Source organism: Mchenga conophoros, linkage group LG10, assembly GCF_057382185.1.
Source record: "Mchenga conophoros isolate Kocher_MC1m ecotype Shallow Benthic linkage group LG10, M_conophoros_male_GT1.1, whole genome shotgun sequence".
NCBI classification, from domain to species: domain Eukaryota; kingdom Metazoa; phylum Chordata; class Actinopteri; order Cichliformes; family Cichlidae; genus Mchenga; species Mchenga conophoros.
Genome location: NC_140535.1, coordinates 20,070,369 through 20,095,255, shown reverse-complemented (window position 1 = coordinate 20,095,255; position 24,887 = coordinate 20,070,369). Strand labels below are relative to the sequence as shown.

The window sequence follows — 24,887 nt, the reverse complement described above, 5'->3', positions numbered from 1 at the left end:
AAGTAGTGACTGTTTTTCTCCCACATCATCATATTGGAGGAGGAGAACAACGAGCGGCACAGTACCGCTCGGCGCTGGGGCACACTGCCTCATAGCGGACAGGGGTGGAAATGGTGGCAAGGACTCTCTTTAACATGTACGGTACACAAAGAGAAAAGGGAGGTATAATGCTAGGAAGAATATGATTATTTGTCAAAGAAATAAAGACTTTTCTTCTAGTCCGCAACATTTTGTTGTAACATTTATGGAAAACAGGGCGATCGTGGCTCAAGAGTTGGGAGTTCGCCTTGTAATCGGAAGGTTGCCGGTTCGAGCCCCAGCTTGGACAGTCTCGGTCATTGTGTCCTTGGGCAAGACACTTCACCCGTTGCCTACTGGTGGTGGTCAGAGGGCCCGGTGGCGCCAGTGTCCGGCAGCCTCGCCTCTGTCAGTGCGTCCCAGGGCAGCTGTGGCTACAATGTAGCTGCCATCACCTGTGTGTGTGAATGTGTGTGTGAATGTGTGTGTGAATGGGTGAAAAGGAGTTTGCATGTTCTCCCCGTGTTTGCGTGGGTTCTCTCCGGGTACTCCGGCTTCCTCCCACCGTCCAAAGACATGCAGCTTGTGGGGATAGGTTAATTGGATAATCCAAATTGCCACTAGGTGTGAATGTGCGAGTTAATGTGAGTGTGAATGGTTGTCTGTCCCTGTGTGTTAGCCCTGCGACAGACTGGCGACCTGTCCAGGGTGTACCCTGCCTCTCGCCCTATGACAGCTAGGATAGGCTCCAGCGCCCCCCGCGACCCTGAAAAGGAGAAGCGGAAGCGAATGGATGGATGGATGGATTTATGGAAAACAACAACCTGCATCCCAGCAAACAGTCCCCCAATTCCCCAAAGGTCATATTTTGGACAAAAATGATTTTGTAAAACCTATCGGAAATGTTTCCTGAAAATGTCCTACAAGTTCAACAAAAATATAAAAAGCAACTCAATAAATGGCTGGAGTTTATTTACTTGCAGATAGATTTGATCAGAGACGACTATGGACAGTATAATGCTATGATTTGGTTAGAAACGCGTTTGGTTAAACTTCGGTTATGCGCTTCTTCCTACCCGGCTACCGTAGGTCATAGCGCGAACCCACGTGGTTAATCAAAACATCATGGCGGCTGGCTTCAAGTAAGAATATACAAGCTCTCCGTTCTATGTTAGTGAAAATATCACTTTTAGTTTGCTCTGTTTATTTTTTCCTGTACTTACCAGCGGAGCAAATGCATATTTGGTGTTATAATAAATTAAATTATTTATTACACAAAATAAAACGAAAATTCCGGACATCATGCACGTGACATACAGCGCACTTTATTCATTCTTGTGTCACAGCTGTAGTTTATGACTGGCTCAGATATTTGTCATTGACGTGTATAGCAAGAGTACTCGGTCACTCTCTTCGCTGTGCTGTTTCTGACGGAGCTTCTGATGTGTCTGTGCTATGGCTTTCTTTACCGCGTTCCCTTTTAACTTGCAGGACTGCTGAGCCTCTGGAGTACCACCGGAGCTTTCTGGTCAGTGTTGAAAACAAGTTTATCCAACACTTGACAGACAAGTGTTGCTCTCTGGATAGATATGAACTGTTATTTGTTTCTCTTCAGAAAGAAAACTGTCGGCCTGATGGACGAGAGCTGACCGAATTCAGAACCACAACACTGAACATAGGTGAGACTTCCCCACAGTGTGTGTGCGAGAGAGAAGTTTCTGTAACCTACATAGGATTTTTAACTTTATTTCCATGTTTAGGGTCAATTTCCACAGCAGATGGCTCAGCCCTGGTGAAGCTTGGAAACACCACAATCATATGTGGAATTAAAGCGGTAAACACATTTGCTTTTCCTTTTTGTTGTTTTATTTCGTGAGTGTGGACCAGGTTGATGAGTACTCACCTATATCTCCTCCTCCTGCAGGAGCTAACAAACCCTACAGTGGAGGCACCTGGTAAAGGCTACATTGGTAGGTGTAGTAAGAAGTCTTCGTTTTCTCCCATTCTTTCTTTGTTAATTATCTGATATCACATCATTCAAACATTGATGTCATCTCTGTCAGTGCCCAACGTGGACCTGCCACCCCTGTGTTCCTCTCGCTTTCGTCCGGGACCACCGGGAGAGCAGGCCCAGGCTGCCAGCCAGTTTATCGCTGATGTCATTGAAAGGTGCGCGACTTCAATATATGTTAGCTTTTTTAGTTTTTATTTTAAATGAGTGACAGTTTTTAAGCCTGGTGCTGGTTTAACTGAGTTTTTATGTGGCTTTTTGAAGCTCTGAAGTGATAAAAACAGAGGATCTGTGCATCGACAGAGGAAAGGTAAACCCAAGAGTCGCGGAGCTACACTGACACACAATTTGACCTTTAATTATCCAGCCATGGGTACTAAAACTGCGGACTCTTGTTGCAGCTCTGCTGGGTGCTGTACTGTGACCTCATGTGTCTCGACTATGATGGGAACATATTGGATGCTTGTGTTATCGCTCTGCTGGCTGCTCTAAAGAACAGTATGTAAATTTCTACTGTAATGTAAATAAATAAAAAAAATTAAAATAAGTCCATGTGTCGTAACTGGTAATAATCAGTAGTTGAAACAAATCAGTAGTTTTTCTTTAAGCAGTACATGAACTTAACAGTATCCTGGCTCCTCACAGCACGACTCCCAGAAGTCACCATCAACAAGGAGACCTCTGCACCAGAGGTGAATTTAGAAAAGAGACGTGAGCTTCAGATTCACAAACATCTGGTCAGCGCTTCTTTTTGCATCTTTGATGAGTAAGTTTGTCTAGCCATTATAAAAAAAGAAAAAACCCAAAAAACAAATTTATAATTTCTATTTTTAAGTGACATGTGCTTCTTTTTCTAATCCTGGCCTAATCTTGTTGCAGTTCCATACTGATTGCGGACCCCACAGCTGAGGAGGAGACTCTGTCAACAGCAAACCTGACGGTGGTGACTGATGAGGATGACCGGCTCTGCTCTGTGCACAAACCAGGTGAGAAATAAGTTTGAAGGGATTTGCCTTTCTGAGACTGCATGGTATGTAGCATGAATCTAATTGGGTTGAAGATATTTTGGGCTTATCCCTTACTGGAAGAGCCAAAGCGTGTAGCTGATTTGCCAGATTTAATGCCAATGTCCTTCCTGGCACGATGATTTAGTATTAACACGAAAAAACCATCCTCAAAATACCCCTGTTGTATGAATCAATGCATGTGTAATAGTAACACCAACATAAACTGACGGCTTCAAAATGAACACTCAGGTTCAGTCAACAGAAATTAAAAAAACAACAACAACAACAACTCAAAAATGCCAAAAAGACATTTTTAACTTAACTGGGAAATACTGTTCTATACATTGCTACTTGTTGCTCAGGTGGGACATCACTGTCAGGAGAGAGGCTGCAGGAGTGTATCAGCCGAGCAACAACACGACAGAGAGAGATCCAGAAACTCATTGACAAAGTTGCACACAGTGTGAAGAAGGCACAATAATGACACTCGGACGATGTATTTTTTTTTTTTTTTTTTATCTAAAAGTTGTATTTTTCACTGTCAATATATATTCTTTTTTTTTTTTAATAACAATAAAACTGCTGACAAAGACCGCTTTAAAAAATTATTTCTCAGTGTCCGGAAATGTCTCACACACACACTCAGTTGATGCCTCGTAAGAATATGCTCATGGCTCCTGTACTAATTAAAAGGAAATGCCTTTTCAAAATGTGCTGTACAAAAGCAGGTACACCATCTTGCATGATGATCTTGAGTCCTCGTTTGAGCCCTGTGCTGGGACTGCTTAAAAGAAGAAAGACTTCCAACAGACTGAGAGGTAGAGAGCTGCCCCCAGGCACAATTCCAAGATCAGATTTGCATTTCACATGTAACGGTTACACAGGGAGGATTTGGTGTCGGTACGCTCTGTCGGGATCCGTGCTTAAAGGGCAGTTTCTACCTGGGTCAACCGAGCAGAGGCAGGAGGATCGGGCTTCTCGAGGGGAATCCTCTGAGAATGTGCATCTGCGATCCTCTCAGTTCACAGGGCCTCCATCAGAGACAGCTCTTCCACAACGGAGGGGGGTGGTGCGTTATTGTGGAAGCCCACTACCTACAACAATCCTCTTCTGTGTCATCTCAAAAAATAGCATTAATAATTTTTTTTAACTTTAGGGCTCCCTTTTCTAACACCCCCCCCCCCCCCCAATCCCCTACGGTGGACACAGTTTTGGTTCTCTCCCAAACATCTGACAACCATTACATACAAATTTGTCAGCTAGAAAAAGACAAACAGAAAAGAGTTTTTTGTGGGGTTTTTCGTTGTTTTTTTGCCTACACTCTCGACAGCGAGGCAGGTAAAGAGCACAATGTGGATCATTCACGTCCTTTTGTGTGTGGATTTGGGTGGGGGGAAGGTTTTAGTGTGATTTAAGTCTTTCATGATTTGGGGAGGGGCTGAGGCGTGCTCCTCTTCCTCTTACTTCTTGGTTGGCTGGCGGTATGGTGCCGTGGCACTCCCCCCTGAGGAGCTGCTGCTCCCATAGCCATTTGCTGCTGCTGCTGCATTTGGTGCTGCAAGAATTGCAACTGTTCAGTGCAAAAAGAAACATGGAAGAAGGACAAAAAAAATAGACTTCAGTATGTTACGACAAATAAGATAATGCAGAAAGAAATAATGATATTGACTTTAAGATTTATGTAAGCATCTCAAGCTCGTTTAACACATGTAAACTGGAATCCCTTGCTAAAACGTCGTCTAGCAGAGTGCCTTGTGTCGTACAACTGGCATGGGTTAGTGAAGCCTGATACATAGAACATACAAGAAGAGTGTGCGGAGAAACACAGGAGAGTGGTTAATGGGTTGCAGAGGGGAAGGAAGAGGAAGGAAGAGATAAGATTTGGGGCATGTCATGTTTTGGGGAGTGAGGCGGGATACAGTCAAGCAGCACCAGTGGCGTCTGGAAGACAAAAATTATTGGCTGTGATCCTGGCATAAAAACAAACAAACAAACATGCAGCTCAGCAAACCGTGCGTTGTGCTCAGAGTAAGCCAGCAACCTCAACTGGGCAAAAGAAAAAAAATCTTAACTCAGATTCATGCTTACAGTGGAACAACTTAATGTCTCTGTCGCAATGCCGTCGGCTACCTTTCAGCGGTCTGTTCCCAGTGACACAGTTTCAGAACCTGCTGCTAAATGGCTGTGCAAGAACATGCCTCCCACTCTGACACTTTGTTAGTTGTTGCCATTGGAAGTGCTGCGAGCTCTGGTGTGTGGGTTGCTGGAAGTACTGGGGCTACTGTGGTCTTTATCAAACAGCATAGTAACCAAACATACAACACAATATGGAGTGAATGGTGTTTATCTATAAAATGTATTTGAAAGAAGATTTTTATAAAAACTTATAATTATTTATTTATTTTAGGAAAATAATACGGTTTATACTAAAACTATCTCTGTATTATATAAAGGTTATGGATGGAAGCTATTTTTAAAATCCATTAACGTGATAAAAATACTAAATCTATATGTCATAAAGCTAGTTTACCTAATTCCCTCACACTTTATGGTGCAGCACAACAGAAGCCTGCAAGATAAATAAAAACAAGGAGAGCTGGTGGAAGCAGGTGTGTCTAATCTCAACAGCTCTTATAAACTCTATATGTGTATATGGATGTTAATGTTGCCGTATTACTTGGATCTGTGGCTGGTGCTGCTGCTGAAGCCTTGGAGAAGGCAGCGGGGGCCCAGACCCGTCCAGCCCACAGCCCAACTGGGACAGCACTAAGGTGGAGGGGAAGGGGAGGAGGGAGACAGGGAGCCCCAGAGGGAAGGACATGATGGCAAGAGGGAAAGAAGCAGCAGAAGAAGGAATGGGGGGGGGGGGGAGTGTAAAGACAGGAAATGAACAAGTGAAAAAAGTAGAATATTTGCGAGGATTAGCGGGAGAGCAGGGGTGAGTTGTGGTTTCAGGAGTGCGTAAACACACACAGAGATGGAAGAGAGAGAAGCAAAAACAAATGTTGCAGGGAGGCCAAAGATAAATGACCGTGTGCGTTGAGTTTTAAAAAGCGCATTATGGAGAAATAGCGTGAATTGGGAGATTCAGGGAATTTAGCGAATAGGGCAAATTGAGAAGAGGGACAGGAGGACAGTGTAGGAGGAAAGACAGAAGGGTGGGGGCAAAAAAAAACAAACAATTAAAAAAGAAAAGAGAAAATGTGGCAGAGAAGAAGGGGAAGTTGAGTCTCTCCTGTCAGATGTTACATGTTCCACTGAGAGGAACAATGGCTAACTTCAACAAAATGGTCATGTTTAGTTACAGACTGAGAGTCCTAACGAACAGTAATTACAGTCATGAATACATTAGTACATCTTATCTTATTAGTACTAGTTAGTGTCACGGTGTCATTTTGTTTAGGAACAGGTTAATGAAGAGAAATGTTTTGCGTGTGTGTGTGTGCTTGTGCGGCTCATACCTGCTGCCTGTGGAGACATGAAGCCTCCCACTCCCAGATTTATGACAGCCGTTTGCTGGTTCCCTAAACTTTGATCTGACCCCTGGTCACTCTATGAAGAAAGTCAAAGACAACACAAGGCTGTCACACACAACTGCCACCAAAGCAGAACATGTGACAGTAAATCACACACATATATGTGGGGCAGGGATAGCTCAGTAGGTAAAGTGGTCGCCCCATGATCGGAAGGTCGGCGGTTCGAATCCACTTAACGGCTACCCTGAGGTACCCCTGAGCAAGGTACCGTCCCTACACACTGCTCCCCGGGCGCCTGCTTAGTGGGCTGCCCACTGCTTCACTGAGTGAATGGGTCAAATGCAGAGAAAAACAAGTAATTTCCCCATGGGGATCAATAAAGTATCCATTATTATTATTATTATTATTATATATTTAAAAAACTTAAAAGGGGCAAGCAGTAGTGATTTTGGTTCCATATCGTTAGGAAGTGAAATGTTTTGGCAGTGGTTACAGATTCTGTACATCACGGCCGCTAGACGCCATTCCCTGTTATTCCAATCAGATTTGTTCAAATTAATCTTTTTTAAGATGCAGAGTGTCTCAATAACTATTAAGAGGTGTAAATATTTCGCAACGACTCAAATCCAAGCAGGATTTATCAGGTTCAGTAGTTTCAAATTGTTGTTCTAAAGCCATTATTCATTCGCCTCTTTAGGACTACATTTCTTTTGTATTTGTGACTTTTTCCTAGTCAGTCTGGCATGCAGCCCAGTTACTCCATCACATTAGTTTAATTATAGCCCTTTTCCCATTGTACCTACTCAGCTCAACTCAACTTGGCCTTTTAGAGTTTTCCATTAGTTGGCAGTACCTGGTGTACTTTTGTAGTACCTACTCGCCAATCTGAAAATGTGGCATCAACAGACCACATACAACCGACTGGCCAATCAAGTCCACTGGCGAGTTCTTCCCAAAAATCAAACCCAACATTTTTACAACACAGCAACGAGGGAAATGCCAAAAACCCAGCGTAGTACACCATCATCTCGATATCCTCCATTGCTGTGTTGTGTCGCATTAAAATGACGCCATGGGACTTTTGGCTGTGTTGCTATAATGACGGAAAACCCATTGAGATGGCACTCAACTGTAATGGAAAATGAATGAAATTGAGTAGAGCTGCGTTTAATCTAAAATGGTGGCTTGGATTTTTGTGAAGGAGTCGCACTCATGACTCATTGAGTGATGCCACTGATTGGCCAATCGGTCGCATGAGATCTGTTGATGCCACATTTTCGGATCGACTCAGATTGCTTGGATCCCTGGGCTGAATAAGTACTAAAAAGTACAAGGCAGGTACTGCCACCTAATGGAAAACCCTAAAAAAACCAAGTCGAGTCAACCCGAGTAGGTTCAAGTGGAAAAGAGGCAGTACAGCGCTCCCTTTAAAACCATGCTAGTTTTCTCAGTTCACAGGTATGAATAGTTTTTGTATTCTATATTTTTTAATAGGTGTGCCTAAGCTAACTAACTAAATGATGCCAAGCTACACATCTGTGAAGATGGACACTAAACATGACCAAAATCAAACCTCTCATATTTATTAGAAGATAATTTCTAACATCCCTCTGTTGCTGTAATTTAATTAAGATGTGTTCTTCTATACTATGAAAATATGGTGTTTGAGTCTCACCGTCTCCCCCCCTTGCTGCTGAGGACTGGAGGTGGCTGACTGACTCTGCTGTGGGGAGAACTGAGACAGCTGCTGCTGCTGCAGAGAATTAAAGATGAGAGGACCAGTGGGGATCTGAAGATGTAAAATACACACACCAACGAACAAAAAGTGGTGGAATAAAACACAGGGAAATGAGGATGAAGGACAGAGGGAAGGCAGAGGGAAAGGAATGATGCACACATAACCAAAAAGGGAGGAAAAAGGAAATGGAGCGTTAACAAAGAGATCGGCACTGATCATTACTACTATCAGACTAACAGAGCTACAAAGGACTATAAAGGGAATGGCACAAGCAGTGATCCTCAAACAGGCTGTGTCTGCATTCAGATTACATCCTTTACTTCTTCTGCTGCTATTCCTCTAGCAAAAAAAACCTTTGCTAAGAGACTCTTAGCAGTTCAAGAGGTAAAGGGGGTAAAAATGTTATAAAGCTAAGTTGTTGTTCAGGCCAGGACATTGCATAACAAAATATGCATGCCCCTTATTGCACTAAAGCACTTTCAAGGGTTTACACTACATTGCATATGCAATGAGGTGTGGGGAAATTTAAGCTGCTGATTTCACTATTTCAGGTGTGCCAACACAGGTGAAGATCAGGACTAAGTCACTATGCCAAACAAATACCCAGTGCATGCTACTGAAAGTGTGTTAAGACTAAACTGTAGAGTCATACCTGGAGTAGGTTCAGAGGTCTCAACCCAGCATTGCTATTCAGGCCAAAAGGACTCCCTGGAAAACAAATCGGAGTTACCACGAAACAGCGAGACAATCAGGGCTTTATCTTATCTCTTCTAATGTCATTAGACCCAGTCTTTTTTTTTTTTTTACTGGACAGCTACACTCTCTAGAACTGGATTTAATTAAAAAATAACTCTGTAAATGTAATGCAAAGGTAATAAAAAGGGGGGCATAACTATGGAATCTTACCCGCCTGTGCTGCAGACTGCATGGTAGGCATCAACCCTCCAGTTGGCAGGATTCCACTCAGGTTTAAGCCTGTGCCCAGCATGGGATTGGAGCCACTCATCAAAGCCTGAGGACTGCTACACAGACAGTACAAGATCATTATTAAAAGTGACAGTGATCAGCAGGTGCTATGTGGCATTCGAGACAGTTTAAAATTATTACCAGACTGAGCTGACCACGTTGATGAAATTGAGCCCTGCTGGATTGGCCATGACCTGTGACGATGTGGTTCCTGTGGTGATGGATGTACCCATGGTGGGCAGGGGAATGGTCATGACGGGCAGCGTCTGGCTTAAAGCTAGCGGCTGTTGGGTAAAAGGCGTGAGGAGGGCATTCTGTGACTGGTTCTGAACCAAGGGAGGGTCTGAAGGGGTAGGGGTCACTGAGAGAGGAGCGGAGAGGGCATCAGGGGGGTGAGGGGTCGAGCATGGCGTATTGGTAGGCGTTGGGGTAGATGGCTTGGGGGTTCCCGATCCTGAAAGGGGGAAAGAGGGCCAAAATAGTACAACACTTTAACAAGACACAGTACTTTTCAGTCAATTAAAATCCATTATTAAAACTAAATTTAAATTATGAGGCACTAGTTATACCAAAACCTGATCCCCCTTTTAATGTCAATTTGCGTGACATCTTAGTTAATCCTTTGATAATACTTCAGAGAATAGGGCTTGCAGTTGTCCAGTATTATGTGTATTTGCTAAGCTCCCAATATGTTACTGTTTTTCCATTTTTGTCAACATAATTTATGAGAATATGTTCAAAAACTCCAAATTGGGAAAATTCAGAAGCTTAAAGCAGATTTAAAACATTCCAGAATAACTAATCGGACTCCAGCACTCACTCTGATTGGATCCCATTGGGGAGAGGGAGGCAGGTGACAGCAGGCCCACCTGGCCCAGCTCCATTGAGTGCTTTCTGTTCAGAGACTGGCTTTTGGCTGGAGGGGGTGTAGGACACTTAAGTAGACCACTGGTGGTTTGTGAACTATATGGATTACCTGAAAAATAAAGACATAACATATTTATAATAGAGATGGCACGATACCACTTTTTTATGTCCGATACCGATACTGATATCATAAATTTGGATATCTGCAGATACCGATATAAATCAGATCTAGCGTATTTTATAATCAATAAAACGTTTTTTTAATATCTTGCTGCTTTTTGTGTAAGTTCGTACTCAAGTTTAAAAAACAAAACAAAACAAAATCTATTCTGTTATACCTGTATGCAAAAAATACACTGCACCCAAAATATTTCATAGTTCAGCAATACTGATGAATCTAATAAACTTAAACCTACACCATCCTCCCTATGCTGGTATTTTAAAGAGTAATTCGTGGAAATACTAAGCAACCTAACTAATAGGGTTGCCAACTCCCAGCAAAAAATATAAAAAAATAGGAAACCACCTCCACCTCATAATGCTTAATTGACATAATCGACTTTCATTTAATGCACGTGAAAAAAAGAAAAGAAAAAGAAATGCACAGAAATCAATAATTTTTCTACAATAATTAAATAGATTCAACATCTTTCTTCAACAGAATTGCAGACTGCACAGATGGTACCTTCCCAAAGGAAAAATTACTGTAGCTTACTAGGTTATAAATTGGACATAATAGTTCCTATATACAATAATGGATTTCTGTACATTTCACATCAGATGAAAACATTGGTTGTAAGATTCAGATAATTATTTATTAAAAGTTAGACATAACAATTAGAAAGAAAACTATGTCTTTGTGCCCCCCCTTCCCTGTTAATGTCCTACCAGCCGTCAGCTACGTAGAAAAGGATCCTGGTGTACAAAGTAATATTAAATAAATTTTAACAACAGATTATCAAGCTTAAACGTGCTGCTGTTGTTTATCCGCTGGTTTCCTCTTTCTGGTGCAAAGTGGGCGATAAACTAACAAGAGAGACGGACTCGCGACAGAAAAGCCGATCAGCCGATCATTGATCAGTTTCATGATTGAAGTAGCAGCAGGAGAGGGAGGGGGAGAGAAGAGGCAGTCGCTCCATATATGGGTTGTTAAGCTTAACGTGGGAATGCTTTACAAACATTCAGAGATGAACTTACACACTTAGTTTACTTCTCTGGGACAGCTTTCTCAGAGATTAAATGCTGGTTTGGAAGCACGTAGCGAGTCTCCAAATGTTCAACCAGACCGCCGACAGGTCGCGCAGGCCACAGTTGCTCTATCACGTGATGTATACGGCTCCGACGTGCTAAGGTTATGAGCTCGGTTACGTTATGTCGCAGGTTTTGTGAGATGCTTTTGTGATATTGAATGGATCAGATTACATTTTGTATTTCTCTCCGATATCCGATCCAGTAATTTAGGTCAGTATCGGACCGATACGTAATATCGATCGGTCCATCTCTAATTTATAATACTCTTTTCCAAAAAGAATGCACTATTAGAGCAGATCTGGTTCCACCTTTGCTGAGAATGACCTTGAACAGACTCAGAAACATGTTTGCAGTGCACTTAATGCCTCTCTTATAATGCAACTTAATTATCCTAAAGAATCAAACTATCAGATTTGCCTGCAACCCTTTTTTCCCTTCAAAGTAGCACACAAATATGGGGTGTTTTTAGCCACTAATTAAGGATTTGTGTGACGTCAATGAACAATCGCACTAGAAGTAGAAGTTGTACCTGAGGAGCTGCTTCCTGATCCTGACGGCAGTTTGATGGGAGGGGGCCGGTGCTTCACCCCTTTTCCCAACAGAGAAGTCTGGACCAGTGGAGAAATACCATCACCCTGCGTGTGACAGTTAAACCTGTTTTTTAGCCGCACTGCATAACAAGAGTAACCCAAAAGTAATGTTCTCATCTGCACTAATTCCAAATCACCAAATATTGATTAGTTTGACACATCTGAATCTCCCAGGCAAAGAAGTATGAATCTTCATGTTTACCTCATCTTTGCTAGGGGAGGGAGGCCCCTGACCCATGTTGCCTGAGTTATGGGACACTTTGACCTGACACTTGACGTCTCTCTCATACACTCCTTTGTACTGAGTAAGAAATCTGTTAAAAAGACAAAAACCTTGCATCACACTTTCTAACACCAGATCCCTAAAAAGTCTGTATGAATGAATGAATTTCTGAAGAGCAGCCCACAATGTGACTTACCGGTCCGCATCGATCTTTGAACCTATGAGGAAACTGTGAATGACACACAAAAAACGATGAAGATTAATTTAATCAAAGCAGCATTTTAAATTCAGTTTAATATAACCAGTTTGTCTTAAAGGTGTCCTTACGGAGGATGTATGAGCTTTAGGTCTGGACTGTCGTCCTCTGCTTTTGATTCTTTAGCACAGTAGATCTTCCCGTACACAAGCGGGTCTCCCATTGACTGGAAAATAGAAACCTTGGTCCTCTGAGCTTGGCCCCCAACTTCACACTCAAATGTGTAGTCATCTACAACTTCCTGTGTAAGGAAGAAAAAAAAATAAGAGGACAAAAAAATCTAATGACAAGAACACCTTAAATGGATGTGTGCAGTGACATTATATTTTTGTGCAAAATTTAGCAACTAAGTATTGTAATCATACAGTCCGTATATTTAATGTATGGTAGAACTACCTGTAGCATCTTCAGTTCCAATGCTACAGTCACAATAGAAATTGTAGATACTGGGAGAATAGTATTGCTAACTTGGTTTATATAAATATTTTGACTTTATATAATATTAACACATTAAGACATATTGAGAAGAAGCAGAGGTTGAAGAGAGTTGGGAGTAAGCAGTCTTTAATGTGGATATTAAAAGACACATTCCCTGTATTGAGCTTCAATTCTTTAACCTTCAGGCGACCAGATGACCCCAACTTCAAATTTATATTTGCCATTATCATGTTTTTAATGGTAAAATGTTACATGCCACATGTTTAACAATCTACTTCTCCAACGTTTTTTCCCCATTTTTAAAACAGAAACTAACCGATTGTTGTAGCAAAGGATAATGGAAACTAATGTGGAGTCATAATTTATGACTTTATATTTTAGTGTAATTTGTTGGTAATTAAGCTTCTGAGTTTTTTGTTTGTTTGTTTTTTTACACAAAATATTTTAAATGCAACACACTTCAAATATGATGCATGTCTAGATTAAACAGAAGCATGGGGACAAAGGCTGAACAAGACCCTGATGAACAAGTATTGCCTAAACAAATGAAAAATTGATGTAAATTTACTTGTAGAATTTATGTGTTTTTTTTTAAATTTATTTTATTTTATCACATAAAAATGACTGAAAACCATCATTAATCATATCAGAAAATTTTAGCAGATTTGTGACGGACAAGGAAATAGTCCAAGCAACTGGATGTATTTAAAAAACACAGCATAAAAAGGTGACAGTAACAACCTCAGCTCGGTCATTTTATTCGTCAGTCCCACAACATTAAAAGTGGGACAACCTCCTTGTGGATAGGGAAAAAAATCAGTGGTTATCTGTGGACTGCATAATTTTTTTTTATTTATTTTTGCCCTTGAAGACCAATTGCAAGTAGCTGCACCATAGTTATCTCAGTTTTTTAGAGACTGGTTGCCTCCCACCATGTATCCTGTGCAAACACTTTGCAATTGCAAAGGCTGCTTGGTGGGAGAGATGTCTCTAAACACCTGTGGTCTGACTCAGACTGTAAGCTCAACTTATCTGTGACATCTCTTTGCAATAGGAGACTCGGCTCAGCTGGTTAAGTAAATGCATCAAACCAAGTTGCAGAGCACCTTTATCACTTTCCAGTTAAGCTGCCATCCTGCAGAAACTGTGTCACTATTTGTGAAAGAACTACACTGTAGAGTGTGAGAATGTAAATGTTTGCTTTTCTTCCTTTAAAGAAATAATTACCATTTTAAACAAACACTCCTTGCTTATTTCTGACAGCAAACAGCCATTAATGATCTCAACAATGTAAGGTTATCTGCTGCAAAACTTACCTCAGCAGGCCAGATCACAGTTTTATGTTCAGAGCTTGCCAACTGCAAAGACCTCTCAACCACAGCGTACTTTTCCACCTAAATCAACATACATATAAAACTGTCTGTTACAGGATGCAAATTTCATTGCCAAGCAATCACTTGTGTGGTATTAAGTGTTTTTGTTTTTTTTATAAGTAGTGTTGGATCAAGTATTTAAGTGTGGGTTTTATAAAAGAGCCACTCACATCAATTTCCTTGGGCACAGTTAGTTGGCAGTTGTTCTGCTTCCACATGTCAACACACTGCAAGAGATGATAGTTGACAAGCCAGAACAACAGGAAGAAAAACAGGAGGTGTTAGAGAAAATCTGTGAGAATTAAGTGACGTGAGATTTTTGTCAACGATAGTTAACGGTAAAGAGGAACACACCAGAGTACTGACACACCAACTTGTTTTCACCTATTGTTCTAATGACTCCCTTTGGGTTTAGTCGATAATTTAGAAAGATGTAAATAGACAAAAAAAATGGGATCTGTGCTTTGGGACACAGTGAATAGACCCGAGATTTTACCATGGCTGTTATGCAAAGTAACATCATCTACAATTATATTGTCATAACAAACAGGCGAATGATTCTCATTTACGAAAACGTCTGCCAAATTTATGTGTCACGTTTTCATGTAAAACTGTAAATGATCACAAAAGTATCAGCTTTTAGAAACATTCAAAAACACAGAAAGTGTCAGTGAGATAGAAGCTCATCCAGCTCGTGAGCCATCACAATTCAGAAGTGATTGTGCAGAATTAAGGTTATAAGTTCTGTTGTCACTGATTGGCTGTGTAATCTAACGAGGATTTAAATCCACTAAGAAATCAAAGAATCTTACAAATAGTCATATCCAGAATTATTAATTATTATTCTTTCACTAAAATCTGACAGATCAAGGAGGAGTAGCAATTCTTGTGAATTGTGGAGGGATGGAACAGACAGATACCTCACCGTTGAATAAACTTATAGGGCCATTGACTGGATGAGCTAAAAACAATTAATGCAGCAATCAAATTGAAACAAATTTTTGGCATTTATCTTAACTCTTCTGTACAAAAGGTCAGATATCCTTGAGCTATATCTTCCCAATGAAGCAGAAGATGCTCATATTGGTGCCACAGCAACTCTGTTATAAATACGGCTGTACCTCGAATTTCCAGGTCAGTGTTACTTTTTTTTTTTTTTTTTGCCTGTCCCATTTGGTTCTTTAGCCGTCAGAATTGTTGTCTGAAGACCAACAAGGATACCCAATGGATTTACTTTGCCAAATGGATCATCACGGCCTTGCCGTATTGGTCCATTTGATCAACCTTTGTTGTTATTATTTATTTTATTTTATTTTCAGTTGTTACAGACGGGGCAGACATGAAAGAAAGAAAGATGAAGGAAAAGAAAAACAGAAGGGAAGCGGGACAGTGAGAAAGGGTACTTAAAAAGAGAAAGAAGAGGAAAAAAAATCTCCTGGGTCACCTGTTGAGAGAAAAAGAAGAGAAAACAAGCAAAAAAAAAAAACAGCAACATCAATCTAGCTAAGTGTAAACAGCAGTAAATACTAAATGTTCAATGTTGTTGTGTAGCAAGCAGGACCGACAGCGCACAATGTGCTTGGAAATAGCAGCCAATAAAGGTGTAGTTTATATCCCTCCTCTGCACCCTGGTGACACACCCGCACCCCAAGGCCCTACTTGTGTGGGTGGGTGTGTTGGAACAGGAAGAGGGAGGCAGCCGGGGATGGGGAGGAAAAGAAGGGAGGAGCAAGATGCCCCTCCCTGGGGCCAGCTCCCCCGCTGACCCCAGTAGGCACCCCCGTCCTTCGGCACCCACCAAGGCAGGGGAGCCCAGGCCCATCCAGATTGGGGCCTACGGCAGCAGGACCGCCCAGCCCCACAGGACCCGGGGCAGCCCACCTGACCCCACCGCATAGGAAACTGTACCCACCCTAACATTCAATCATCTCCCAGACTGCACAAGACAATAGACACCCAGGTTAAGTTTATTCTCCACCTCTCCTATGACTCTCCCCCACCTGCAGAGTGGACAAGGATGGAACAAACTCCCTGTCAGTTGAAGAGCCCCCTAGTTAGGCCGATGCGCCAGAGGCCCCCTGCGCCAGGGCTAAGCCCCCATGCACCCACCCGCCCACAACCTCAGCCCCCAAGGCCCAGCCAGAGCCCTAGCACGGAGGCGAAGCACCCATGAACCCCAAGCCCCCACGCCTGCCCCGCATCCACTCAGGGGCAGCCAGGCTACCAGACCAGTAACCTACGTCCGCCAGCACAGACCCTCCCCCAGCCCTGCTGCACGCAGCCACAAGGAAAACACCTTGGTGCAGCTACTTGCAGAAAAGGTCAGTGTTACTTACTAAATGACATAGTTACAGCGGGAAACGCAGCATCAGAACTAACTGTGCTGTCTTTGAGAAGGGCTTTCTCAGAGTCAATCACGCGTAGCCTAGAGGCTACCAAAGCCTCCAGTGGATGTAAAACACATCATATTTCTCCCATATTAGGTTCTCTTCATTGGCTCCCTGTTAGAATTGAATGAATTGAATTTAAAATTCTTCTCCTAAAATACAAAATCTTGACCAATCAGGACCCATCATATCTTAAAGGCCTCTTAGTATCATGCTATCCCAAAAGCACACTTTGCTCTCAAACTGCTGGCTTACTTGTAGTTCCTAGAATTCCTTAAATTAGAACAGGAGACAGTGCCTTCAGCTATTAGGGCCCTCTGCTGTGAAACCAAATCCCAGTTTGGATTCAGGCCCTCACCTTCCACGTAACCTGATGTGTACCTCCCGAGAAATGCAACCACACTTGGGGCTGACGCAGCATGACTGGCGCGGATTATGGCATATGTCTAAGAGGGGATTGCAGTTACACTGCAAGTTACAATGTTACAACGTAGATTTCCTGCATGTAGATTTCATAGATTTCAGACTAATGCCTGAACTAAAGCACAATTCAGGCATTCGTCTGTGTTTAGTTTTATCTCCTTTTTCGCTCTCTTTGCTCCCTGACCCTGATTCTGCTGGAGGCTTCTTTAAATATTTCCTTCCAATTGTCCCAATTTCTTGATCATGAGGGGGATTGCCTCATTGTTGGGGTTTCCTCTTGAATACCGCAAGGTCTGTAACTTGTGATTTGAAGCGACATAAATAAACCTGAATTGAGGGGCATGGCATAAAAAAATGGATCACCTGCATCCATTATAATAACATGGACCCTCAGGTTTTACACAAACTTGTGGAGTACATACTGTTAATAAAGCCAAATGGAGGAGACAAAATACAAGGAGATACAAATATAATCTATAATAAAGTAGTAGTAGTCCCAGTTCATACTTTTGGACCTTGATATATACTCTACAAACTGTGTGGATGTTTCCCACTTACGTTTCCGATCTTTGAGATCTTCAGGTCTATGACAGGCGCGGGTTTCCTCTCTTTTCTTCTCTGTAGGTAGTCGTAGAGTCGTAGCTGTGGTGGTATGGGAAGGTGGGACAGCTCCTGCTGCCTGTTCAGTGCAGCCCGAGAGTGCCTCTTGAAACACCTACAAAGCAAACAATTAACGCGTGTTAACAAAACCAAGGTCTTTGCTTCATTTATTGGCTTTTTTCCTTTATACAGTCACAGAGCTTGCACTTCCCTGCCTTCAATTTCACAAAATAAACATCCGTAAATGAGATCTTTATCCTGGCATAACCGATTTCACACTGAGCTGGCTTCAACCTAGATGAGCATGAGAGGGTATTCAATACCGTTTCATGGAGCGAGTGTTCATTTTCTGTTTGTTGTAAAGCAGGCGGTTAGCTGTGCAAGTAACAGAAATGGAGGGGTCCAGGCACAGAGGTTCAGCTGTAGCCAAAATCAACTGACTTTCCAACTGCAGTTTGTCATCCTAAAGCAAAGAGAAAGGACATGTTACAGAAAACACCTGAGCCTGGAAAATTCTGGGATGGAGCACCACACTAGTAACTCCAAATGCACTTTAAATGAAAACACACAACTACATGTTTCAGATAAAACATACTGAACAATACTTTACCTGTGTCCACTTGTGGTGGTCACTGGTCATGGCATGGACATCACAGATGAGAGTCTGCAGGGAAACAAAGTTGTTATGAATATAATGTAAGTCAGATTTATTGTGCTAAAGATCTAATGTGGTTTTCCACTCATGCCTCCTCATAATCTTATTCTGTCTTTACCTGCATGGTTGGCCGCAGTAGGATATGTCTGCTCTGATAGGTGGGAATCTTGGTATTACCAGACTGCCGGTAGTCTCTGACCTCTACTATTACACAGCCACAGTGGAAGATGTTCACCTGACACACAAAGCATGACCGAGAGGTGGTTACAAACACAGGGAGCTCATTAATCAAAATAGAAACCTTACATGGTTCTTAGCTCTTTATATAATTAAGCAGAAATGTGACACTTTTGCACCATCTTTTGTTTAAAATGATTGGATTTCAAAATGCACCACGCTTGCACACAACCTGTGATTTCTCCAACAAATCCACCAAAATAGGAGGCAACTCCTCAGCGTCGAGGTACTCCAGCAGTTCTCCTTCTTCATATGGCAGGCGAATGGTTTCAGAATCTAGAAAGTAACACAAACATGCAGGTGAGACAACTGCAGCACAAAGAGCCAAAAAACAAAACCCAACGGTCAATGTAATGATCTAACTTGACTTACCAGATCCATTTTTGCCCCTGAGCATTAAAGAATAGCCTTCATTCCCAGGGTACAGATTGACCACCAGACATGATACAGACTCCTGAGACACCAGCTTCTCCAGTAGATTCACATTCCTCCTCAAATTCTTCAGAGAGACAGCAAATGAAACACACAAAAGGCAAATTCCCCTCATTAGAAGCACAAACCTTATTAGTTATACCTGCTTAATGGCATTTAAAAAAAAAAATTTTTCTTAAAAAAAAAGAAAAAAGATATTTCTCTTGTGGCGAGTGCTACAGAACCAAGGACTCCTCGAAGTGAAGCCTAAGATGCCCCCCTCCCCCCCCCAAAAAAGAAGAAACATGTATACAGATTAGCAGCAGTGTCTCTTTCCAAAGAAAAAGAAGAAAATCCACAAACCTTGTCATAAGCAACTTAACATAGGGTCTATTTTACCTTTCTTTCTTTCTTTCTTTCTTTCTTTCTTTTTTTTCCTTCAATGAAAAAGCAAGCATGCCACTAGGGAGGACGACTCCGTAAATGATTATATCCTGTCATGCTGTTACTGGCAATAATCTCTTATCACAGCTAGATATAGACTTCCTTCTTCAAAGTTATGTAGTGAATGTGGTTAGTTAGAGGGAAAGTAGTTCCTGCAAGAGGCTGCTGAACAACATTTTTTGTTGTTGTTTTTTTGAACAATTGGTGGGGTTTAGGTTACGATTTATTTGAGAAAAGACATCTTAAAAATCTGACAACTCTCATCAAAACAATCGAAACAACAAAAGAAAAAGTATGTCAATCTATTCTTGAACAAATTGTCTCTCTAAGAGAATTTTTAACCAACAATTTTCCTCCCCAGTGGCATGACAATTTTAAATAAAAAATACACAAATAAAATAAAAGGTACTTTGAAATGCTCCCTTATTCACAAGAGGTTGCCACAGCAGGTAGCATGTTGGATTTGGCAGATCTTTACGCTGGATGACCTTCCTTGCTCAGCCCTAAAGAAATCTGTGTCTACTCCCCAGATCAAACCAAGAATCTTTAACTTGTTTGGCAAATTTGTGAAGCAGTAATATACAGATCCATTAATTTATAAAAATGATAGAATGTGTATTCTCCAATGAACAAATACGAAAGCCAATTTAGATATTCCTGAGCTAATGTTTATAATACTTTAATAAACATGTACATGCTTATTCCTATATTATTTAAAGATAATAATGTGAGTTATGTCACGTTAATTCAGCAGGTTTCGCAGTAAACAAAAGCAGGAAGCAACTGTAAGTTCTGGATCCACAAGTTACTGGGGTAAATAACTGTTACAAAATTGTTGTTTCTCTAACTTTACTACAGCTAAAACGTGTTTGTGCAGGTGATGGGAAACAAAGCGGTTTTGTGTCGCAAACAAAAAAAAATCCACTTTTTCCAAATCATTCCCCAAGCTTGGTTTTAAGTAAGGTTTTATTAGATCCAGTAATTACCAAGTAACAAGTGAGTCATGGTGCATAACACAAACCTTTAACTCTGGCTCTTTCTCACATTCCTCTATGTAGAGCTCATAGAGCTTCTGGTACAAACTCTTCCTCCCGCCAGATGAAATTCTTCGTTTGGCTGGTCGTTGTCGAGCACTTTCAACAATGTACTGAATAACAAATAACACACGCGTTATTAATGAATAATGGGGCAGGAAAGAACTTAATAACACGATGAATAAATTGTGCTTCATGTTTCTGAGTACATAGTTTAAATTTATTTCAGAGCAAAAAAAAAAACAACAAAAAACAGTGGTTATATTACCTCCGCTCGATCCAATGCATATTCCAAAACTTGTTGCTTTGGGGGATAAAATTAAAGTGAAACAGATCAGCAACAGCTGGAAGTCACAGACCAATAGAGATCGGAATCTCACATGAAACACTACAGCAGGAGTCCTTTGTCTATGTAGAGATGAATGAACTGACAGAGATTAAACTTACCATTGTGGTCCACCGCCAGCTGCGAGCTGAGTGACGGTAGACGATGCTGTCCTTTCTGACCCACACTGTCACCTTCCTAAAGTGACCATTCACAGCCTGCACGGCAACACAACAGAGGACACGCAGGCAGCGTGAAGAGAAAACAAAAACACAGATTACTGGTACATTCATAGAGATGCACTCAGTGTGTTGCTGGCACGCTGGTAAGAGAGTGCTGATGCCAAATCATCCAGCTGACACTCAGCGATGCCACACACAAGCAGCTGCAAGGACTGAGGAGCCAAACTGTTCCATCTAAGTTCTTTTACCATTAGCTTATATTTTAAAATGCAATAACAAAGTAAACGTGACCACACGATGTGTCAGAGTTAATACAACAAAACGGCAAAGGTTAGTGAACTCTGGTGACTGTGAGCCTAGCCAAGAGAGAGCAGCTGAATAGCAAGAACTCGTTGATGCCTGACCGTTGGGCTAACATAGCCACCGTTAGCATGCTAGCCCGTTCCGAGTGGGCAAAGCTGTAAGTTACAAGCTACGCTGCCAGGCTCACGTCTTCCGAGACACAACCCGAACAAGCGACGACAGTCTAAACAAACAGAGTCGACTTGCCTTTTAGATTGCATAGCGGTCGACTGTAGCTCCGATGTAAGAAAACGAAATGAAATTAAAATATCGGTGTCTTCATTGAAAAAAAGTCGGAGCAGCAGCCATTTTCTTCCAGTGTGTCAACAACAGCTAAACTTCCGGTTTGAGCAGCTGTGGGCGGAGCCATACTGAGCGCCTACAAAGTTGCGCGTACTCTTGGACTTATAGGTATATTTATAATAGGCTATAACTGTTCATAAATAGAGGCTGTCCCAAACTTTAAAGCAAGCACATAACTAGTTGCAGATGTAGACCTCTGGAGGTTTCAACTTTATTTACTTTCATTACTTCAAGCAGTTAATTTCATAAGTGAATAAGTTCATAAAAAAGCAAAAACATGTTGTAAATGCATCTACAGTTACATGTCTTATAATATTGTATATTTTTAAAGGTTTTTTAAAAAAACAAAAATGTTGCTAGGCTAAATTATACCTAATGTACTATGTCACCTTTATTACTAAGCTTAAATATGTTTTGTTGATCTTTTGTTTTTTTTCTGTTTTTTTTTGTCAAGAAATAAAAAACAAACAAACTAAAAAACAGCTCTTATGATAGTAAAGGTTGCTGACTCCCCTGAACCAGACACATTTGCTTTTTTTTTTTTTTGCAAAATATATGATTAAATTAATCTGAAGATTATAGTTTACATCTTGATATGAAAGTGGTGGAAAAACAAATGTGTGCAACTGCTGATTAGCCAATGCTATCAATTTAAAGGATGTTAGTAAAATAGAATTCTTTAGAACTGCGGACTGAACACAAACATCCCCCCAAGGCAGCTCACTCTCTGGGCAGCATCTACTTTTAAGGGAATTGTTTTATAATGTTTATATATTCGTTTTGTTTCCAATGTTATATTTAAAAATACTTTAAGAAGTTTGTAGTGCAGTAAAAACCTGATAAAGGTGGTATGACAGATGTTTACTTTTATTACCAAACATTATGTATTAGGTAATGGATAATATTAGGTACTCATTTTTAAATAACTGGACATAAACGACTTAAGCTTATGTAACTTGTTTATTTCTCAGCTCATTCTCTTTCTCTTGACAATACTTCAATACTTTATTTAGAGATATAACACAAAGAAGGAAAGGCAAAATGTGAAATGTAAAACTGAGGTCAGAAGTCAAATGTTACATGATATTTGGATGCAAACAATATTGTGATATTTACATCATTTCATACATGTTCCCAGTATAAACAGAGAAGGATAAAATAAATTTTATTCAATTCAATTTTATTTATACAGCGCCAAATCACAACAACAGTCACCTCAAGGCGATTGTAAGGTAGACCCTACAATAATACATACAGAGAAAACCCCAACAATCATATGACCCCCCCTATGAGCAAGCACTTTGATGACAGTGGGAAGGAAAAACTCCCTTTTAACAGGAAGAAACCTCCAGCAGAACCAGGCTCAGGGAGGGGCGGGGCCATCTGCCAAGACCGGCTGGGAAGAGAGAAGGAAGACAGGATAAATCTTTATGAAAGTTTGACTTTATTTGACCTTGAAAAAGAGGTCAGAGATCCAAAGCACTGTGATATTTAAAATCCCCATATATCATTCCCTACATGCCTACATGTTGTCAACGCAAATAATGTCAGTAAGAAACATAGTTTTAATAAATAGCTCTGTATTATTATATTATTATCAATTTGACCTTCAGATTAATCTATTGACCTTAAAGGAGAGGTCAGAGGTCAAACGTGACATGATGTTTTAAATCTTTTTATGGTATTTTCTATTTTCAATACACCAGCATTTGTAAGAGTCATAGTTTCTAAGTTATAAGGCTTTTTGTCAACCAAAAAGTCATTAAGCCGACCTTGAAGACCTTAGTGGATGCAAGAAAAATTTGAATGGATTGTTCGCATGACCCCACTCCAAACCCCTACAAAGTTGTATCCCAATTTATTCCAAATGTTTCGAGTTATCATGTTTATATTCAGACAGAATGAAATGCAAGAGGTTTGGAAGAGACAATGAAAATGATCCGAATGGATGCATTTAAAAACAAACAAACAAAAATCGTTTTAAATAAGACAGAGCAGCAGTTGCAGTATATTAATTCAGGTTTCCAAGTAATTTAAGAATTTATTTGTTAATCAAACAGCAGCTACTTTGTTGCCAAATTTTTTGCAAAAACAAATCGTTCTTCTAATTCTTGAAGGGATATTTCAAAGAGGATGAGAAGCCACTTAAATGATAGTAAGTTTTACATACAGTTACAGTGTATGCAAATTGGTTGATTGAAATGCCATGACTGTGCAGTAGGGGGAAGTGTAGGATAGCCAATTCATCATGCTCATGTTTCATGTTCCATTTGGCCAACAGATGAGGTGCACAAATATAAAGGAAAATTGATTTCATATGCTATAAAGTTACTGTGTGCTTTTTTTCTTTCATTCTTTTCTTTTTTTGTACAGTTTTTGTACAGTTTACCTCTGAACTTACCTCGTAAACTTAATATTCACTTTAGAACACAACAGAATTTTAGTTTTGAGCATATAGTAACTTCAGATTGTGCTTTAGAAATGTATATAAAAGCATTTTATATAGCCAAAAGAACGGGCATGATTATGATTTCAAAATATACACTTCACAGAGAAGTTAGATAACTGAAAAGTTCTGAATATTATTGGTTTATTTCAGTATTAGTGAGCACCATAAATGTTCTGGCTGGGAATCAGTTAGGACCAGTACTCACTTGCTCTGCACACACACATGCACACAGGCAAACACAGGACGGGGCTTGCCTGAGGTCAGTCACATTTCAAATGAAAGCTTCTAAAACATTTGTATGTACACAAAGGGCAGGACTGCAGTTCATTTGCCTGTGGAAACGGCTTTGACTGACTCAGTAATGAATGTTTCTCCACTGACTCAAATCCCACAGCTAGCTTTATGAAGTGATGAATTTACCAGAAATGAGGCATTACAGCAACACCACTTCTTGGACAGTTATTTGAAAGGAAAATAACAATCAAACGAATGGGTTACTGAATTTTTGTGTGCACATATATAAACAGATTAAGAAAATGAGTAAAGGAAAAGTCTGTTTCACATTGGATAATGAACACCATTCTCTAGCTTTTATACTCTGACTTGTTTCTGTCCAGGACTTTCGCAAAGACCCATGCTGCGATGCTGAATTGACATATCTCCTCACAATAATTCATTCTTTATGTCATTACAAGCTGAAATTCATTGGAGTTTGGCATGAACAGTGAAGTATCACATAATACTGAACAGCGGGAGAGTTGGAGACTGTGCTGAAGAAAAGCGCAATGTGACTAAATGTGATGCCAGTACTCCGTAGAAGTGCCCAGATGAGCCTTCCTTACTGGATCTGGAGCATTTCTAGATGTGTGAAAAGATTAGCA

General features: G+C 40.7%; 2 protein-coding genes across 2 annotated transcripts; one reads left to right on the top strand and one right to left on the bottom strand.

The window, feature by feature from the left end:
* The first annotated feature begins 1,108 nt into the window (after positions 1-1,108).
* exosc8 (exosome component 8) lies at positions 1,109-3,626 on the top strand. Its single transcript, XM_085289190.1, has 11 exons — positions 1,109-1,160; positions 1,510-1,546; positions 1,634-1,697; positions 1,779-1,852; positions 1,943-1,988; positions 2,082-2,187; positions 2,294-2,339; positions 2,431-2,527; positions 2,675-2,795; positions 2,909-3,015; positions 3,399-3,626. Exons 1-11 carry the CDS (start codon positions 1,144-1,146, stop codon positions 3,515-3,517), a joined length of 834 nt encoding a protein of 277 aa, XP_085145316.1. The 5' UTR covers positions 1,109-1,143; the 3' UTR covers positions 3,518-3,626.
* A 70-nt stretch (positions 3,627-3,696) lies between these two features.
* supt20h (SPT20 homolog, SAGA complex component) lies at positions 3,697-20,944 on the bottom strand. The gene is made up of 23 exons (XM_085289189.1): positions 20,853-20,944; positions 20,674-20,709; positions 20,393-20,518; positions 18,889-19,015; positions 18,689-18,792; positions 18,398-18,514; positions 18,235-18,288; positions 17,948-18,087; positions 17,583-17,739; positions 14,385-14,441; positions 14,158-14,235; positions 12,475-12,644; positions 12,344-12,376; positions 12,127-12,238; positions 11,864-11,969; positions 10,037-10,192; positions 9,358-9,670; positions 9,157-9,272; positions 8,903-8,958; positions 8,188-8,301; positions 6,498-6,588; positions 5,714-5,802; positions 3,697-4,606 (listed from the first exon to the last, which is right to left on the bottom strand). The coding sequence occupies exons 1-23, from the start codon at positions 20,853-20,855 to the stop codon at positions 4,457-4,459; spliced, it is 2,505 nt and encodes an 834-aa protein (XP_085145315.1). The 5' UTR covers positions 20,856-20,944; the 3' UTR covers positions 3,697-4,456.
* Between the last annotated feature and the right edge of the window lie 3,943 nt (positions 20,945-24,887).

Coding starts and splice junctions, on each gene's coding strand:
- exosc8 (XM_085289190.1), top strand. Junction 2,796..2,908: donor TCTTTTTGCATCTTTGATGA/GTAAGTTTGTCT, acceptor ATCTTGTTGCAG/TTCCATACTGATTGCGGACC. Junction 3,016..3,398: donor CTGCTCTGTGCACAAACCAG/GTGAGAAATAAG, acceptor CTTGTTGCTCAG/GTGGGACATCACTGTCAGGA.
- supt20h (XM_085289189.1), bottom strand. Junction 14,236..14,384: donor CTGTGCCCAAGGAAATTGAT/GTGAGTGGCTCT, acceptor ATGTTGATTTAG/GTGGAAAAGTACGCTGTGGT. Junction 6,589..8,187: donor AGCAGCAAGGGGGGGAGACG/GTGAGACTCAAA, acceptor CTTTCTTCATAG/AGTGACCAGGGGTCAGATCA.